The sequence below is a fragment of the Melanostigma gelatinosum genome, assembly GCF_949748355.1.
Source record: "Melanostigma gelatinosum genome assembly, chromosome: 15".
NCBI lineage: Eukaryota > Metazoa > Chordata > Actinopteri > Perciformes > Zoarcidae > Melanostigma > Melanostigma gelatinosum.
Genome location: NC_136648.1, coordinates 22,913,532 through 22,933,268, shown reverse-complemented (window position 1 = coordinate 22,933,268; position 19,737 = coordinate 22,913,532). Strand labels below are relative to the sequence as shown.

Genomic DNA, 19,737 nt, shown 5'->3' with positions numbered 1-19,737 from the left:
TAAAATAGATGTGGTGATATTTAAACAGATGGTGACATGATCAACTTTAGGATGTTAAAATCTTTCAAATTTTATCTTTACTTCAAATATTTATTGGTGGGACCTTTTCTTTTTTTGTCAGGCAGGTCGATCAAAGATGATCATTGATATAATTGAAATGTGGACAAACAGCTGTTTGCTATTAGAGGACAAATGGAAATATTACCAATATAAATGAAAATGAGAGAAAACATGTTAAAATGTGTTTATATACTATTATATAATGTTTCCTTGATGATCTGCACTTTCACACAAAGTAAAAAAAAAAATCATTCAATAAAAAATGTAAGCAAGCATTTTAGCATATCGCTAGAATCTAGAGTGAAAATAGTCAGGTATTATATATCTGTTTTGAAAATTAGAAATCATCACATTACATTCTAATTCAATATATTTCTGCATTTACAAAAGATAAACTTTTAAATAATAAATGTGTTGGAGATTGACAAAGAAATAAGCAGTAAAAAAACAAAAAAGGAGACTTAACATTCTTTGCACAATGAAAAAGAATCCAGAGTATTCCGTAAATGCAAAGTACTGGTATTGTTTTCTAAACACGACGGAAGACGCAGAAAATATTTGGCGGGATATTCTAGATAAGCATGTCATGTCAAGTCTCAATTACCCAGAAGGCTTAGGGGGAGTCGCAGTGAGGCATTGGTAACATATTGCGTTCAGTTATCATAGAATGGACTTTGGGGTAATATAAACAGCCACCAGATACCGCATGGGGCGGTCTAAATAAAGAACAGGACTCTGTGAGATTAACCAGGCGACAAGTGCGAGGCAACACAGACAGAGGTCTGCCACAGGTGACAGGCTTGAGATTCACTGAAAGGCGGTAATGATGATACACAATGGAGGGCTATGTCAGCGCGACAATGCTCCGATGCAATGCCAAGGTCTTCTCCCATTATCAGTCAGCGGCGGGTGCGGGCCCTCGCAGTTACAGTGCCGTTGACATGGCGTCGTGTCTTTGGAGGACAAAGATAACTGTGTGAAATTCCTGTTTAGCACACGATACTGATTGAGGAGAACAGCCTCAGAGGCTTTCGGGACCCTGCCTTTTGTCTGCTTCTGGGATCACTTGTAGCAGATGATGGCCTCCAGCTGGGTTCTGTCTCGCATACATATTTAAAGGTAGAATATATGATATTCAGAGTATTGATTAAGCAGTTAACAAGTATTATCTTTGGAAATATATAGAGGAGTAATGTCTACCTGAGCAGAGAATGAAGTCACTCCCGCACCCACGCGCTGGTTACCCCTCAAGTAAACACCGTTAGCTTAGTCAGCACTGTTGCCAACATTTGCCCTGTTAGTGCTGTTAGCACTATTAGCTACAAGCCGCCGGCTCAACCATCGCCATGTTCAGAGCCATTGAGAGTCAAATCAAAATGCTCCCAGTTTTGTATGTAGCACTTTTAATCATTTATAACCCATACAGCTTATTCAACATACATTAGTTATTATGTATAGCAACCAGGGACATAGTGAGACTGTAATTTAGTCTGGGACTTTAAGATGGAATCAGTAAGATCTCAAAACGGGAGGGGCTGCTTGTAACCCCCCCCTAAGTATTGAAAGTATTAGATTGGCCAAGTCTGACAGTCAGCGGTCCTCTCTGTGCCTTCTGTGGCTCCGTGGGCCCACACGCCACGACTGAGGACCATACAGTAACTACTGACATTAGAAATGGAAAGCTAAAAACTCAATGACCACCGGCCGAGAATAGATCGGCCATTCGGGACTCTAATGGAACTTCCCGATGTTCTCGACTCCCCTGTTAGGAACTATAATGCACAACCTGTCACTAGCACCAGTAATCACGGCCCCTTCAGAGGTCAAGAGACAAAAGGAGGGCCAACAGCTGGTGACAAGTGCTGAGATTATTTCCATTCCGATAGGTCGGCTCCCGGCCCCGTTACTGACAGCTGGCGTCAGGGTGCCAAATGGAAGTGAGAGATGCCATGGCCCTGCTAAAGACCAAGTGAAGACAACACTGACCTCACAGTTCAAACTTGTATTCATTAAAGGAAACATGATTCACATGATTCACATATAGCCACATATAGTTAATTACATACAACCTGGAGAAGGAGAAATAGATGGGGCATTTAGCTACGTGTCTCTGGCCTTCAAACTGGCTTCACAGTAACCTTTTTTCTTTTTATTTGAAACTCAATTTTGCCAGAAAGTTTTCCTCAGATTTTACCAATAACTTTATAATTGTTTCATTGTTTTCTTATATGAGTGCTTTATGAATACAGTTTATTAATATTGTTTTAGTCTCTAAGTTGTTGATCCAGGTTGGTACATTGAGTACAGCAGGTTTTTATGGTTTTGTTCATTTCTGTAATTAAAGGGACAGCGTGTAGGAGCTAGCAGTGGCTGCATGAAGAGGACCAGCTCCCTACGTAGATATATGAACGAAAACATCACGACTCTTAGTTTCAGGTGTTTATGCACCAATGGAAACATAGGTATGAATATTATATTCCATTTGTGCTGATAGATTCCCCAAAATGCTGCACACCGGACCATTAACGAGTGAATCTTTATGTATCTGGATATGCCCCTGGTCTTTGTCTTTATTTAACCTTTGGTGCATTCTGGTCATTGCTCTGATGCTTTTGTATCAAATATCATCTTGAGGGGTGACATCATCCTTCCTGGACATGGTGTTTTTTCCTTTATTTGTCCAACCTTAGTAATTAATGCAGCTCATGGTAACAAAGCAATTTTACTTTTCCCAAACTACCGCTGATGTTGCTTCTGCTGGAGAAGAAAATGAGTAGCAGAGGGAATACCCTGAGACAGACCTTATCGTTCATACACTGGCTATAAATATATCACCATCGTGCATCAGTCAGTGTAGCAAACCGTGTTTTTTGTAAAAACTATGAAAGTGTTAAACTCCTGGGTTAAGACCACAAGCATCATCTACCATGTTAAAGATGGTCTAATTATAGAGGTGGTGAACTGTTCCATCTTCGGTCAGTCCTCCTCGTCATTCTGACCGTGCGCTCAGATGTCCTGTTAATCGTGCTGATAATCCTCTACACATACTGCGAATGTGCTTTCATTCGCTAACAGTTACCTGCGTGGTCGCTCAGGGAGTTAAGGACATGACACGTAATAAGAGACGTGACAGGACTCCCTGAATTTCACACAATGGGGGTCTGGGGCCTCCCTCCTCCTGCCCCACATCATTATTTAGTCTCCAGCAGCAGTAACAGTGACTCAGACCTGGCAGCCAGGCTCTAGACAGACAGGTAAGGGTAGCACTCTTGGTTCAGTGTTAAAGAGAACATTGATAAATATAATTAGTTGTTTTTGCTTGTTGTTTCTTTTCAGTATATGAACTAGATATTTGGTTATTGATTCTTTGCAGTCCTCCCTAGCCATTTGGAGGAGCAGGCAGGCTTGGGCAAGTATTTACTGAGCAGCTGCAAGTGATTATGCATGGTATTATGCTGGGCCTGAGTACGAGCATTGGGCTATCGTTGACCTTGAGGCCTGGGCTCTGCGGCTCTATTTAAAGATAAAGGGGATTTGTTTTATTTCGCTCTCTTTTAGCAATCACTTCACCTCCACTTGTCACTTTTTAGGCCCTCTGTCACCACGGTTTATTGCCCCTCCTGAGTCTTTCTGCTCATTCCCACAATGACGCCTGGCTTACATGATCATTTACATATAAACATTTTCATCAATCTCTCTCCACTTATCCTCAAAGAAAAGGGAGTATGGCCACCATCAAATCCTGTTTACTTTACAGGAATTGATGATGGCAATTGTATTGGTTCACTAAGGAGTAAAACTAAACTGTATACCAATACATATGTAGAATTATGTATTTCACCACTTATTGTTCTTTTTATAATCCAAAATATAACTACTGTAACTTCTATGTTGCTACTGTCCAGTCAATATAATATGTGTATTGAAGCTGCAGTTGGTAACTTTTAGGAAAATAGCTTTTTGTCATGTTTGCTCAAACTGTCAATATATCTTGACAGCAGTACATGAGACAGATAATCTGTTTTACAATTAGGTTTATATTAAATCAGCCCTGCCTAGTGACAGTGTGATTGATATTCACGACAGCTACGTTAAGAGACTCCTCGGCTCTGATTGGTTGTTTTCCTTTGGGCGTGGTGGAATCTTGCAAATGCCGTTAGGAGCACTAAGAGGATGCTGATTTTAGCACAGTTTATCTGTCTCCTGTACTACTGTCAGGATATTGAATATGACTAAAAGTTATTTTTATGAAAATTACCAACTGCAGCTTTAAGTTACTTTAAATACAGTATTTCCTCTACAAAGTTCCATGAACACAATCGTTGTTACTGTTTTGTATTAAATGAAAGAAAACAATGTTTTGCAGCAGCTTGATGAGATTTTATTAAGCACTACAGGCTGTGAATAGTTATCGTTTAGGGGATATATATGATGGAGTCTTAAAACCACTGTTAGGAAAAAAACAGATCTGAGATTTCGAGAATTAAGTCATCATATTACAAGAAAGAAGTATATTTTGAGAATAAAGTCAAAACAGGAAAGGTTGCTTCTACGCATACAGTATGTTATGCTTATAGTTGGATTGCAGGTGCATATTTTAGCATTTCTTGACAGTCCATAGGCTACTGTAGCCTACAGTTATTTGGACTGATGTTTGGACCGTATTGTCACGTCTCCTCTGCTCCTCCCTCCCTTTCAGTCACCCTCGCTATGTTTGGGACCGTCTCTGTACTCCAGGACGCTTCCCATTGAAAAGCTGAGGAATCCAGCTGTGTGCAGTACTTTGTCGGAGGTGGTGAAGTTTACATTTTTGCGGACAGTTAGCCACACAATGGTGAGATTTATGATCGGTGTTTTTAAACAGTTAGTTTCAGTTTTCCACCTCCAGTGAAGAGCAGTGCACAGACACTTCCCTAAACCTCGTCTCATCCAGAGAGAGTCCCAGGGTGAGATGAGATGCTATCATATGAGCAGAGTGCAGAGACATAATGCGCAGTAGACTGTAGGACAGGTAGAGTTTGGCTGCCATCACATCATTCACATCAGCACCATGACGGAGCTCTGCTCTCAGCTGTCTGGAGAAAACCAGATCACTGCTGAGCTCCAGCTGCTGCTACAAAACCCATCTGGTTATTGGCTCATCCATCATGTAACTGCTTTCATCTTACTCTCATAATAAGATTGGTGAATCATTTGATGACACCGCTCTCATCTGTTTGCTACCACAGTAGTATGAAAATCTCGACTTAAAGTTCCGTCTTCATTTTTCTAATGTTCCAAGTTTTTTGGGGGGATTATTATGACTTTATTCTAATTCAATTTAAAATGAATTATCGCAATTTATGTCTTTTTTCTCAAAATATTAAAACTATGTTCTCGAAATTTCAGGAAACTCAATGTGGGCCGAGCACTTGGTTGTAAATCTACATCACACAGAAGGCAAGAGGATTTCTCCAGGTTCCAAAGCTTCACTCCTCATCAAACCCTTTCTGTTACAGCCGGGGAAATTGGAAAGAAAGAAAAAGAGAAACAGCTGTCAGGGCTTCAGATTAGTAATGCTTGAATGCCACAAAGCAACGTATTCATTAACAGACTAATACAAACCGAAACTCTGCAATGCACCAAACATGTGTTTGTGTGAATGCTTGAAGAGCAGTGCAAGGTGTTAAATGCAGCCAGCAGAGAGCAGCATGTGGTAGGGCGAGGCGCTGTGCACCTGCTGCAGAGTGCATGCTTCAAACCTTGGAGCCAGCGTCGCGGGTCTTGGCGCGCAGCTTGTTGACCTGAGACTCAGAGATGTCGGCTCTCTCCTCAGCCTCGTCCAGCTCGTGCTGCTGCTTGCGTAACTTGCCAAGATGAACATTAGCCTGCTCCTCCTGTTTAGGATGAACAAAATAAATATGTGGTTACACATTGAAAGAGGAAGAAGCCGGATCAAAACTTACATCTCTACACTTACAGCCTCTTCAGCAGCTCTCTTGTAGGCTTTCACTTTCAGCTGCAGCTTATCCACCAGATCTTGGAGTCTGGCAATATTCTTGCGGTCCTCCTCAGTCTTTGTGAATAAGACACAAGGTTATTACGTTATTTGTCTTTTTGAATAACTTTAACCACACATGCCGATGAATGAAGCTTCATGCTACGAACCTGATAGGTCAGTTCCTTGATGCGGCGCTCGTATTTACGGATGCCCTTCACAGTGTCACCACTTTTCTTCTGCTCCATTTCCACTTCACTTTCTAGCTCCCTCACCTGGTCAGGGAAAATATGATTTAGATAACCCACCTAATAACTCCTTCGACATAATTGACAAAAATAACACATCACGAGAAACACTCACCCTGGCCTCGAGCTTCTGCAACTGCTTCTTGCCTCCCTTCAAGGCGATCTGTTCAGCTTCATCCAGACGGTGCTGCAGGTCTTTGATGGTTTGCTCCATGTTCTTCTTCATGCGCTCCAGGTGAGCGCTGGTGTCCTGCTCTTTCTTCAGCTCCTCTGCCATCATGGCAGCATCAGTAATGGCCTTCTTGGCCTTCTCGTCAGCATTTCTGCACTCCTGCACCGCTTCTTCTACTTCTGTCTGAAGCTGGGATGTATCAGCTTCCAGCTTCTTCTTTTGGTTTATGAGGCTGGTGTTCTAGTTTTAAAGAAGTAGTTGAATTTGCATTGTAACAGTGCGTGTAAAACAAACATGCGAGGACATATTGATATCCACGGCATCTTACCTGTGAGTGCAGTAGCTGCACCCTTTCACTAACGTCCAGCAGCTCTTGCTCAGCAAGTTTGCGACCTCTCTCCGTTTGCTCCAGAGCAGCCCTGAGCTCCTCCAGCTCAGTCTGAAGCAAGTTGTTGCGTCTCTCAACCATGGCAATGTTTTCCTTCAGATCATCATTGCATCGCAGAGAGTCATCAAGCTGGAGCTGAGCATCCTGGAAGAAGTTCAGAACCTCCGGTTACAACGATTCCATAGTAATGGTGCTTGAAAAAATTAAATGTGTGTCCTTAGTTTACCTTCAGATGTGCATGAACAGCCTTAAGTTGTTTCTGGGCCTCTGCCGCCTGCCTGTTGGATTGGCTCAGCTGGATCTCCATCTCATTCAGGTCTCCCTCCATCTTCTTCTTCAAACGAAGAGCCTCATTCCTGCTGCGTGTCTCTGCCTCAAGAGAGCTCTGCAGGGTGTCAATCGTCCTCTGCAGGTTCCTCTTGGTCTGCTCCATCTCCTCGTCTTTCTCAGCTAGTTTACGATCCATGTCTGCCTTAATCTGGTTGAACTCAAGCTGGGCTCTGAGAATCTTGCCCTCCTCATGCTCCAGAGAACCCTGAGATAGACATCAGGAATTTGTCAAACTTTATATATATTCCAACTCACGGCTTCCTTTTGAGAAACTGAGGATTTGAGATTTTAGTCTTACCTCAGCTTCCTCAAGGGCAGACTGAATCTCACTCTTTTCCTGCTCCAGCTGCTTACGGAGTTTCTCCAACTCATGAACGGTTTTTCCTCCCTCACCAAGTTGCTCAGTGAGGTCAGAAATCTCCTCTGTGTATGAAAGTAGTTGTATTTAAGATGGCACACACAATTAACATCTATTACCTGTTTAGACACAATCGCCGATATATTACCCTGCAGATTCTTGTTCTCCCTCTTCATGGTCTCCAGATGTTCAAGAGATTCTTCATAGGAGTTCTTGAGTTTGAAGAGCTCAGTGCTCAGAGACCTGGCTTCCTTCTGAGAGCTCTCCAACTCACACTGAGACTCTTCATACTTCTGTTTCCACTCTGCCAACACCTGAAATATGTATGCTTAAAGGTCAGTTCTACTCTAAGTGTCCGTCTAAAAGCGCCAAGGTGCCAGATGTATTCGAAGTTCAACCTTGTCAAAGTTTCTTTGCTTCTTGTCCAGAGCAGCAGCAGCAGCATTGGACCTCTCCACATCCACCATGAGATCTTCAATCTCATTCTGCAGCCTGTGTTTGGTCTTCTCCAGAGACGAACATTTAGCGTTCACTGCTTCAACAGCCTCCTCAGCATCCTGCAGACGCTGAGTCAGCTTCTTCCTGCATTATAATAAAATTGATTCAGGGTTGATTGCTTTTAAACTTTGCTGAATTGTTCTGGTCAAAATACGTTTTACTCACTTGGCCTCCTCCAGTTCCTCGGTTCTCTGGATGGCATCAGTTTCGTACTTAGTTCTCCACTGAGCCACCTCAGAGTTGGCCTTGGACATGCCGCGCTGCAGTTCAGCCTTGGCCTCCTGCTCCTCCTCATACTGCTCCCTGAGGAGGTCACAGTCATGACGAGCTGACTGCACTGCATGGGCTAAAGCATTCTTGGCCTGGATGAATATTGATAATGTGGGTATTTCTCTCGGACATTCACTTATTTTTGAACCGTAAAAATAATTGATATCTTTTTGTCATTTTCATACCTTTATTTCCTCCTCTAGTTGTCTTTTTAAATCTTCAAGTTGTTGATTGTAGGAATTTTTTCCTCTGGTAAGCTGAGAAACAAGAGATTCTTTCTCCTCCAGCTGCCTTGAAAACTCATCTAGAAAGGCAAAATTTAGGTTTTATAATTACATTGTTCTACGTTAAACGGTAAAAGTTTATTATTTCAAGTGAAAAGAGTAACACTGACCGTTCTCAGATTGAAGCTTGGCTTTCTGGGTGGTGAAGTCATTAAGAGATCTCTGACTTTCATCATACCTGTTCCTGTATTCATTCATTTGATCCTCCAAAGTTCTGCAGGCCTTCTCCAAGTTAGTCTACAACATAAATGAACCATAGTTCACAGGCATTGTTTACTACTTTTCAACATTAGTATGTATGTATATACTACCTTGCACTCCCAGTTCCAGCCTAGAGGGATAGAAGAGTTTATGATTCGTCTGGTCCAACTCGCCCAGAGTTTGGCAACGTTTTTTAATATAAATAAATAAATAAATACATTTTTTTAATTATCTTGTTAATCAGTGTGCCTTTCAACATTAAAATGAACTAAGATCAACTAGCCAATAAGAGGCAGAGTAGGGCGGGTCTTTGCTGAATACGGGTCGGGAAAAAGATCAATTGAACGACCATAACTACAGGCTGCACAACGGCCAATGGCTGTGAAAGAGGTTATTTGCCATGCTGATGAAAGGGCACTTCAACATTTCTGGCACACTTATTGCTAGTTCGTCATTTTGTCTACCGCAGTCCTAGCCTGATAAGAACAACATATTTAAGTTGGAAGTGTTCTTGTTCACAGTTTACTGATGTTGCATCACCTCTAGGTATTAAACAGTCATCATTCAGTTTACTACACGGTTGTCAGTTAGTTCCACCAGTGTGGAAATTTACCTTGAGCATCGTCATGAGCACGTACCTTAGACTTTACTATTTGTTCCATACTGGAGACCACGTCATCCAGCTCCAGTCTGAACTCACTCTTCTCCTTCTCCAGTTTCTGCTTGACTCTCTGCAGGTTGTCAATCTGCTCTCCCAGGTCGGCCACACTGTCGGCTTGTTTCTTCCTGAGTGTGGCAGCAGTGGATTCATGCTGCAGAGTGGCCTCTTCGAGGTCTCTGCGGAGTTTCTGGAACTCGGCCTCCCTCTTCTTGTTCATCTCAATCTGGACGGATGTTGCTCCACCGGCCTCCTCCAGCCTCTCACTGATCTCCTCCAGCTCTCTGGACAAGTCTGCTCTCTGCTTCTCCACCTTGGCTCGGGCAGCTCGCTCTGCCTCCAGCTCTTCCTCCAGCTCCTCGACACGTGCCTAGTGTCAGAACGTGTCAAATGGAGCAATACTTTGGGAAAACATTAATGTTCACTTAAGACCCACGAATGCACGTTTGTACCTGCAGCTCTTTCAGCTTCTTCTGGAGTTGAATGATCAGGGCCTGTTCATCTTCAATTTTGCTGTTCAGCTGGCTGATCTCAAAGTCTTTCCTGGAGCATTTTTTAAACCAGTGTTAGCTAATTGAAACCATGTACACTGGATGACCAAAGTTAGTTAACAATGTCATGATGAATTAGTACTTTTTCAGGCGCTCCTCGAGTTGTTGCTTGTCATTTTCTAAATCCATCACAGTCTCCTGGGTCAACTTTAAGTCGCCCTCCAGCTTTCTCTTGGCTCTCTCAAGGTCCATTCGAACCTTCTTCTCTTGCTCAAGAGATCCTTCAAGCTTAAAACAAATAAATGCAAGTACAACATTTGTGAATTGCTTGATTATCAATACTCACAATATCATCTAAGTAGTACAATTTTGATATGGATTCTTACATCATCCACTTGCTGCTCCAGCTTAGCCTTGGCCTTGGTCAGAGTGTTGACTTTGTCTTCTTCACTCTGCAGATCATCCAGCGTTTGCTGATGAGCTTCCTGTAAGGCTTTCTTTTCCTTGGTCAACTTGGCAATGATATCATCCTGCGCAGCCATCTCTTCCACCAGGTTCTTCACCTATGAACCAAGAAAAGACGGGTTACTGGATGCCGCATTAAGCTGCTGATATGAAGCAAATGGTTAAGTTAGATGTCATACCTTGTTCTCAGTGGCATGCTTCTCTTTCTCCACTTTAGCCAGAGTCAACTCTAAGTCATCAATGTCTTTCTTCAGCTCAGAGCACTCATCCTCCAGCTTTCTCTTCTTAGCAGTTAGTTCAGCATTCATCTCCTCCTCATCATCCAGTCTCTCAGACAGCTCTTTGGATTTGCCCTCCAGCTGAATCTTGCTTTTGATCAGCCCCTCACATCTTTCCTCAGCATCACAAAGATTATCTTGCTCCTGACAAACATTTGATCTCATTAGCACATACCTTCATGACAGGTTCAAAAGAAAATGGCAGTAGAGTGGGATTCTCACCGCTTGGACTTGGAGCTGCAGGTCGTTCTTCTCTTGAAGAAGAGAGACCATTTTCTCCTCGAGTTCCTTTCTACGAGCCTCAGATTTTGCGTAAGCCTCTTTCAGCTTCAGGAATTCTTCCTTCATGTTGGCCATCTCCTTTTCTGATTCAGCAGATCTCAACAGAGGTTTGATCTTGAAGAAGAGCTTCATCCAGGGCCAATTCTTGACCCCCATGAATGAACGGACATTCCATTGGATCACTAGTAATGCTTCTCTAAAATACATATTTTCAATAGAATGGAATTAGTTAACTGTACAAATCACAAACCATTAATCTTTGGATCGTTGGACATCAGCTGGACACAAAAGTTACCTGCGTTCCACCATCTTCTGATACTCGATACGAGACAACAGACCACGGGATCTGGCTTGAATAGCAGTGATGATTTTGGAGAGGCGCTCGTCTCTTAGCTCCTCAAGTAGACCCAGCAAACCAGCCTTGAAGAACACCTAACAACCCCAATAGGTGTTTTAATTTTTTGCCATCCTCTTCATCTCCAAATAAAATGTTTCACTTTTCCCCAATGTCAGAACAACTTCAGATGATACCTTGGTATGTCCAAACTTGTACTGATTGTGATCAATATCCAGAGTCCCAAGAAGTTTCTCAGCTCCCTTCCTGCTGTCAATGAACTGGCCGTCAGGGATGGCAGCAGGATTCAAGATGCGATATCTGGAAAAGAAAAAAAAAAAATCTTGGAGGATATTATTTAACATTTGTTTGGAATTGTACAGTATCTGACTTAAATTAAATAATACCTCTGTTTGAAATCTCCATAGAGGATCCTGTTGGGGAAGCCCTTTCTGCAGATCCTGATGCCTTCCAGCACTCCGTTACAGCGCAGCTGGTGCATCACCAGAGGATTCTCCATGGCCCCAGGAGTCTTGGTCTCATTGGGAATGATGCAGCGGACAAAGTGAGGGTGAGTAGACCTCAAGTTGGTCATCAGCTTGTTCAGGTTCTCCTGATGATATTAATATAATAAAGCATATATTATGAAATACTGGCTGTTAAAGTATTTAGCATCAAACAAAATACCATATCCAAGAATTTAAAAAGTCAATCACAATACCCTATGCAGAGCGGACACAGTTTGAAACGATGATCCCTTCTTCTTCTTCTCTTTTTTGTCAACCCCAGCTGTTCAGAAAGATAACCTGAAAGTGTAAGTAAGTGTAGCAAGACAAGAAAACCATGCAATTTCTAAACAAGATATTCATGCCAAGGTACCTGACTCCGCTCCAGCATAATTTGCAAAGATGACAGATAACACCCTGAGATTAGACTTCTGGTAGAGTCCTACTACGGTCTCGTTCAGAGGATCCTTGTTCTTCACCAGCCAGTTGACAATATTATAATCAACAGTTCCAGCGTAGTGCATCAGGGCAAAATCAGCCTCTGGTTTTCCTTTGACAATTCTGGGCTTCTGGAAGTTGGCAGATTTCCCCAGATGGTTGTCATAGAGCTTTGCTTTAAAGGTGGCATCAGAGGCTTTGGGGAACATGCACTCCTCTTCAAGGATGGACATGATACCCATGGGCTGAAGGGACAAAAACAAGAGCAGTTTGAAGAAAATAAATCAATCAATCTTCATGTATGTCTGAACATGTAATCGTCCAGTCTCTCACCTTTTCAATCAGGTCAATACAGGCCTGCAAGTCCATACCAAAATCGATGAAAGTCCATTCAATGCCCTCTTTCTTGTACTCTTCCTGCTCCAGCACAAACATGTGGTGGTTGAAAAACTGTTGCAGCTTTTCATTGGTGAAGTTGATGCACATCTGCTCAAAGGTGTTGAACTGGAATGACATCGATATTGAGCAGAAATTAAATCATGCATGAAAATGTTAAGTAACATGTTGCTAATGTGTGTTAGCTGTTGAACGAGTGGGCTGGTTTATTGTGTGCTAATGAGTTAACTTACATCAAAGATTTCAAATCCAGCAATGTCCAGTACACCAATGAAGTACTGACGAGGCTGCTTGGTCTCCAGTGACTGGTTGATTCTTACAACCATCCAAAAAAACATCTTTTCATAAATAGCCTTGGATAGAGCTCCAACGGCATAGGTCACCTTAGGGACAGGCAACATATGTAATACCAAGCATACAAATTAATAAAACGTTTTTTTCTTGCAACTTTTCAGTCTCTGCAGAAGTAGTCATATAGAAAGCATAACGTTTTCCTGGATATAGAATCTTGTGTGTAACAAAGATTTAAGTTGGCTTTTTTGCTTCTTACTTGAGCGACACTTTGTCCCTTGGTGACCCACTCATTTCCGACTTTGACTCTTGGGTGACAAAGGCCTTTGATGAGGTCGGCAGAGTTCAGGCTCATCAGATATGCGACTTTGTCAACATCTGAAAAGGAAAAGTGAAGGCTGTTAACAGTGTCTCGCTTGGTTTGTTCTGAGCCAACCTGCCAAACAGAGCTTGTCTCACCTTCAGTGCCATCAGCCTCTGCCTGCTCCTCACGCTGCTTGGTCTTGAATTTCATGTTGCCGTGATGCATGATGGCACCAGTCAGCTTGTATATAGAGTTCTTTTCCTCTTGAGTAAATCCCAAAACGTCAAAGGCTTCCTTTGGAGGAGCACATGATAACTTCTCAACATTTGTGCCGGTAATATAATTTTGACCAAAATTATAAATTTGTGACTTAAAAACATGCAGCACCCTCCTTCATTAATATTGCCAGAACGCAGAAAGGTCCTGCAAAAGAACACGGTCGTCCTATAAAATGTTAACCTGGTTAAACCCCCAGCAAGATTGTCCAATCAAAATACATGCAAGTGCACATTCCTGGTGGATCACATTCTAACCTGAACGCCTTCTTTTTACCATACCGTATTTCTACTGCACCGTATTTTGACCATACCGTAATTCTACCATACCGTGTTTTGACCATACAGTATTCCTCGCGATCGTTGTGAGAAAAGATGAAATAGTTGCTACCGTGATAGCTTTCTAGAGATGGAAAAACCTTTCTCTAAGTAGTATAAACCTGTTTGCAGTCTTTTGGTATCCAATAAGTCTTTAAACACATTAATCTGTTACTCCTCCTGGACTTTGTGGATTGTATGTCATTGTTATGCCGGTCAGTAAACCATCACAGCCCGCCTGCGTTTTTTTTTTACACAGGGTTGTTCGATATGAGTCCCATGTAACTCATTGTGTCATTATGATTAGAGTTCAATGTATGATTGTAAAAAAAAGGGAATGAGTGAGAGCCTGACATCTGTTGCCATCAGTTCCTCTGAATCATCAATGGAGGTCACTTGGGTTTCCCCCTGAGAGATGAAGGCGTAGTCATAGGGATTATTTGTGATCAACAGCATCTCTGGAGGACAGAGAGAGAGTGGAACAATGAAAAGCAAATGACAGCTATGGTTTTTCATTTGTTTTCCACTTTTTCTTTCAGTGGTGGCCAACCACCGCTGAGCCACTAACCCAGGAGTTCAGGCTTCTTGTTGGACAGAATCTGGTAGAAAATGTGGTAATCTCTCTCAGCCTTGAGCTGGAAGGTCACACGGGACTTCTCCAGAAGGTCTGTGACAAAAACAAGACAGAAAAATTGTCATGTCATTGTCATTGTCATGTCAACTATATTACTACTGTATGCCATAAAACATGAATAAAATGACATTTACAGGATTAGTGAATGTAGGATGAGGGTGTTTGTTCTTACATGTTTCAATATCAGCAGAGGCTACCTTTCCCCTGGCATCAAAATGAATTCGGATGAATTTACCCTGAAAGTATACAGTTTTTGGAAAGAAAACCTTAATATCTGCTCCTTCCACTGATTGTATTTTTATGGAAACTGAATATATAATATTCACAATTTAGTCACATAAAGGTTAGACTCTCACAAATCTAGAAGAGTTGTCATTCCTGATGGTCTTGGCATTACCAAAGGCCTCCAGAGCTGGGTTGGCCTGAATGATTTGATCCTCCAGGGTTCCCTGTCAAAAAGGAACATTGCGTATGCTCAATCAAACTATAAAGAGAGGAATCTCTATCTGTCTGTGTGTCTTTGTCCTCCCCATATCTATAGAATTATTTATCCAATCGATGTAACACTAGGCAGTTGGATTGCTCAAGATACAAAAGAGTGCAGTGTCGAATGTGGTGCAACTTGACCAGATGGTTGTGCTGTACCAGCATCATCTAACTATAAATGAAGGAATCTCTGTCTGTCTGTCTGTCTGTATATATGACTGTCCTTCACATATGTAGAGAACCGTTCATCCAATCAACTTCACACTTGGCGGATGCAAGCAGCTACCCCGGTTCTCGACAAACGACTGAAGCAGCCCATTCCAGACGTGCACCGCACTAGTCTGTTTTTAATGTTTCACGCTACACACTGAAGACTTCAGCAGCCTCTAGTGGCAGTTCATGAAATTTTGAGGAACTTCTTAACCTCTTATGCAACACAGAAGCTGTTGAAAGTGGAAATCCTGAAGAGAGTTTAAGCCGGTGAATTTGTTATTTGTCATAAGTTTGATTTGTCGCCAGTGCACTCTTGTTACTTTACACCAGGAATTTAACTAAGCAAGTAAGACAAATATATTGTATTTCAGTGAAAAGGTGTAGTAGCATCATCTGTAGTTTTAGCCAGTTTAAGACTAACCAGAACCCCTCTGACAACTCACACCTTTGACAGAGCTTATTATTTACCTTGTCCTTGGCATTGGGGTCTTTCTTTACGGTTCCAGCTGCAATACTTGCAAAATACTGGATGACTCGCTTTGTGTTGACAGTCTTTCCTGCACCAGATTCTCCACTGAAATTGGAAAGTCAATGATAAAAACCTACAGTGACGTAATGAAGAATATCTTTTTTATTTCCGAACATATAGTGTCATTTATGAGTTTCAAGTATAAGACATTACATACGTGATCAAAATTGACTGGTTTTCGCGGTCTACAAAAACAAGCATACAAGTACAACTTTGTTAGTATAAAGATTCAGCATCATTACATGTAACAGAAGTTAACAGTATTTGTGTTATTCGTTTTTACCAGTCAGCATGTACTGGTATGCATTGTCAGAGATGGAGAAGATGTGAGGAGGAGCTTCAGCCCTCTTCTTTCCTCTATAGGCAACAACCACCTCTTGGTTGTAGACTGGTAGCCCCTTGTAGGGGTTGACAGTCACACAGAAGAGTCCAGAGTAGGTCTGTGAGACACAGAAAAAAAACTAAGATTACTTTTTTATAGGTGCAATATACAGGATTCTGAGCATTTCTGTTGCCTCTCAGCTGCTCTCAACATGGCCATGGCTGACAGTGACAGCTAACAGCTAACAATGCTAACGGTGCAAGGCAAGGCAAGGCAAGTTTATTTGTATAGCACATTTCAACAACAAGGTAATTCAAACAATGGCAAGTGTTTACCTGGGGGGGTTCTTCCTCGACAATGCCGTCAACTTTGGCAATGGGTTTTAACTCAGTACTCTTTCTCCCAGCCAGGAGCCGGCCTCTGCCCTGACTCAATGCACAAATCACTCACTCACTCACCCACAAGTCCCATGCCACACTCAGCCGACACTCAACTGTCCATGCATTTTAATTTATCCCTTTTTAATAGTTTACTGCTGCTCGATCGATTTTCAATCAGTGTTAAATTAGAGTTATTTTCTATATCTCAGAGTTGGATTAAGTTGTTCACTGCTCCGCTACGTGACTCAAGTGACTTTTTACAGACTTGAGTCAGTAAAAAGAGTGAAACATCAGATCTCTAGTGGCGAAAACGAACATGCATTAAAAGGCAAAGTAAGGAGAAGCTTGGATAACGACACACACTTCATACTCTGCTGAGGTAGACTTTACTCCACTGTACCGGTATCTTTACACAGCACATAGTTTTTTTTGCTATATTAAAGCTCTGTATCCCGTAAATTACACCACATCAACCATTTGCCATTATTTTGTTTTTGTCCACAACTTATGGAGAGAACTAATGCCATTGCATTATAGGTGCAAAATAGGTGCAAAATTAACCACGACCTTTAATGAGTAACAGCATACATAAAACTTGTTTCTTGAATTGTGGGTTACTCACATAGATCATCCATGCCGCATAACGCTCTTTGAGGTTAAATAGCACAGCTGGTTCATGGAGGAAGGTCAACATGGCCATGTCCTCGATCTTGTCAAACTTTGGAGGATTCTGTTGCAGAACCGCGGATGCTTTGACCACCACAGTCTAAGGAACATTAATGCACTTCTTCGATTAATATAAAAATCTTATTTTTTTTTTGGAGTGAAAAAGTGTTTACAGAACAAGTGAAGTCAATTACAGGGACACATCAGCCAAAACAACATATATGAAGTAAAATCAGAAATAAAACAAAACAAAAACACAAACTGGACAAAAAGCAACTGAAGTGCGTGTGTGCGTGTGTGCGTGTGTGTGTGTGTGCGTGTGTGTGTGTGTGTGTGTGTGTGTATTGTCATATTTGTATGAGCAAGTAAGCCGTTCAGAAGGTTTCTCTTGCTGATTTTGCTTCCTGTATGTGCCACCCTGTGTTTGTAACACAAAGCCTGCCGCACATTGTTAACACCAGATGACAGCTTTATCTCACACTTTATTCTTATTTATTCTTACTGGAGACAGAAATGTATTCAATGTGAGGTAATTGCCTTCACACTGATGTTTGTGGGTCAGACGTAACTTTTATATTCACCACCAATTTACAAACTCTGTCTCCAGCCTTTCTTCTGGTTACCCCCACATTATTAAAATGACTGTATTTGAGCAACGTGCCAACACTTATTTTTATACAGGTGGACATGTTAAGGTCAGGCTTCAGGTTGTAATTCTATTGTTGCAGCAATGATAAAAAATTTTAAAAAGTATGCGATGTTAATAATATAAATGTGCCTGAACGATAAAATGAAACCTCTGACCTTCCCGTGCTGCGTCTCCACGGTGACATTGTCGCCGTCTCGGCTAGCGATGGTCGCCTTCACAAACTCTTCCACTGAATCGGGGATGAAGCATTCCTTCTTTATGTCGAAGGGCCGCGTGGAGGCCTCCATGCGCTCCTTATCCGACTTCCTCAGGTACGAGGCAGCCATCCCAAACACAGACGTCACTGAATCCCCCATGGCTGCACTGATGTACACACAGGTAGAGATGAGGTTCACTCTGTCCGTATCCCATACTTCAACCTCATATATTTTGACTTTACTTTTCATCCTTTGGTTTCAAGGAAAATCATTTTTTGGATTTGGATAGAAGCACATAGTCATATTATACCAGCGTCTAAGTCTACAATATGAAATGCTGTGTAAGAGGAGAATTTACCGGTGGATTCAGCTCAGATGACAGGTGAGACTTCAGAATACCTCAGTGACCTGAAGTGGGCAGAGAAAACTATGAATAAGATATTGCAACATGAATTAAGTCTGAATTCCAGTAGCTTACTAACATCATGATTTAGTATTTTGGAACATTAGTTCAAACTAGTTAGTGAAAAGGTTTAAAAGTGTATCTGATTTTATCAGTGTTTCCAAAAGAAAAGTACCTTCCATCACGTATATATTTACGTTCGGTTTAAACAACAGCAAAATACAGCATGAATAGAAAAATACAGCCAGTTGTGCAGACTTACGGAGGCCAGGTGAAGAGGAAGCTGCTGCTGAGACTGTAACAGGGCAGACGGGGATCAAATATATAACCCCAGACAACCCTGCCTTACAAGGCCAAGGGTACCACCCTGACCTACTGACTAACACACACACACATACACATACATCTGAACAGGTACACTACTTCCACATAACTCTTTACACACACATTGTAGTAATCGCCATCACTTATCACCTATGACAGGGCTCTCGAAGGCTCTCATGATGTCTGGCTGCCCTCCACGCTCACGTCAAAATAATGTGACTTCGGGAGCAGTGCCAGGAACTTTCTCCTGCAGAACTTGTCTGTCACTCACCCAAACATACCATACAATGTATGTATACAGTCAGAAAAAAGTCAGAACAAATGTATGGCATAGTATGTCATCAAAAGTCATAATATGTCATGAAAGAACATTTTATAGTATATCATAAAATGTCAGAAAAGGCTGTAATATAGTATGTCATAAAAAAGTAATAAAAAATGTATGGTATATTATGTCATAAGACAAATCACAGTAGGTTATAGAAAGTCACGGTATAGCATGTCATAAAAGAACATTGTACAGTGTATCATGAAAAGTCAGAAAAGGCGATAGTATAGTATTTCGTAAAAAAGTAATAGAAAAGTAATAGTATAGTTCGTCATAAAAAAGTCGTAGTAAAGTATCTCATAAAATAAATCATAGTTTAGTCATGGTATAGTATATCATAAAAAAACATTGTTTACTACATCATAAAAACTCAAAATAAATCATAGGTCAAAAAAATAAAATAAAAAGTCATAGGAATTAAAGTATGGTATGTCATAAAAAGTCTTAGTATAGCATGTCCTAAAGAATCATGTAAAAAGTGAGAGTATATTATGTCATGAATAGTCATAATCAATCCACCAGAATCAGCATCAACTTTGATCAAGTAGACGTTTACATTGCAGGAAATTGACTGTTTCATTGCATCTGTCTCGATATATTAACACAAAAATAGAAATTAATAACTAGGGGCAGGGACAACGAGTCAAGACAGGTAAATGTAAAGAGCACCAATGACTTAGACATATAAAGATATCGTTATATTGTACAGCATGTAGAGTTTATATTGACAGTGACAGATGATATGTACGTGTTTAAAATCAAACTGTGCGATAGTCTGTAATGG

At 41.4% G+C, this 19,737-nt stretch overlaps 2 protein-coding genes across 2 annotated transcripts in view; one reads left to right on the top strand and one right to left on the bottom strand.

The window, feature by feature from the left end:
- Positions 1-5,528: 5,528 nt before the first annotated feature.
- On the bottom strand, positions 5,529-18,057 carry LOC306788732 (myosin-7-like; the record flags this gene model as incomplete). Its single annotated transcript, XM_079284344.1, has 37 exons — positions 5,529-5,549; positions 5,802-5,936; positions 6,020-6,115; positions 6,208-6,312; positions 6,401-6,697; positions 6,786-6,989; positions 7,072-7,380; positions 7,474-7,598; positions 7,682-7,847; positions 7,932-8,115; positions 8,197-8,393; positions 8,487-8,605; positions 8,696-8,822; positions 9,425-9,814; positions 9,897-9,987; positions 10,078-10,223; positions 10,322-10,498; positions 10,580-10,822; positions 10,901-11,156; positions 11,256-11,392; positions 11,492-11,615; positions 11,702-11,907; positions 12,016-12,083; positions 12,174-12,483; positions 12,572-12,742; positions 12,868-13,017; positions 13,185-13,303; positions 13,385-13,523; positions 14,177-14,280; positions 14,391-14,489; positions 14,629-14,692; positions 14,813-14,905; positions 15,624-15,729; positions 15,842-15,869; positions 15,968-16,124; positions 17,009-17,152; positions 17,857-18,057. The coding sequence occupies 37 exons, from the start codon at positions 18,055-18,057 to the stop codon at positions 5,529-5,531; spliced, it is 5,808 nt and encodes a 1,935-aa protein (XP_079140470.1).
- fitm1l (fat storage inducing transmembrane protein 1, like) overlaps positions 11,735-19,737 on the top strand; it is a 29,987-nt gene continuing 21,984 nt past the window's right edge. The window contains exon 1 of the mRNA XM_079284345.1: positions 11,735-11,865. The gene's annotated coding sequence lies outside the window, so the exon portion shown is untranslated. The remainder of the gene's footprint in view (positions 11,866-19,737) is intronic.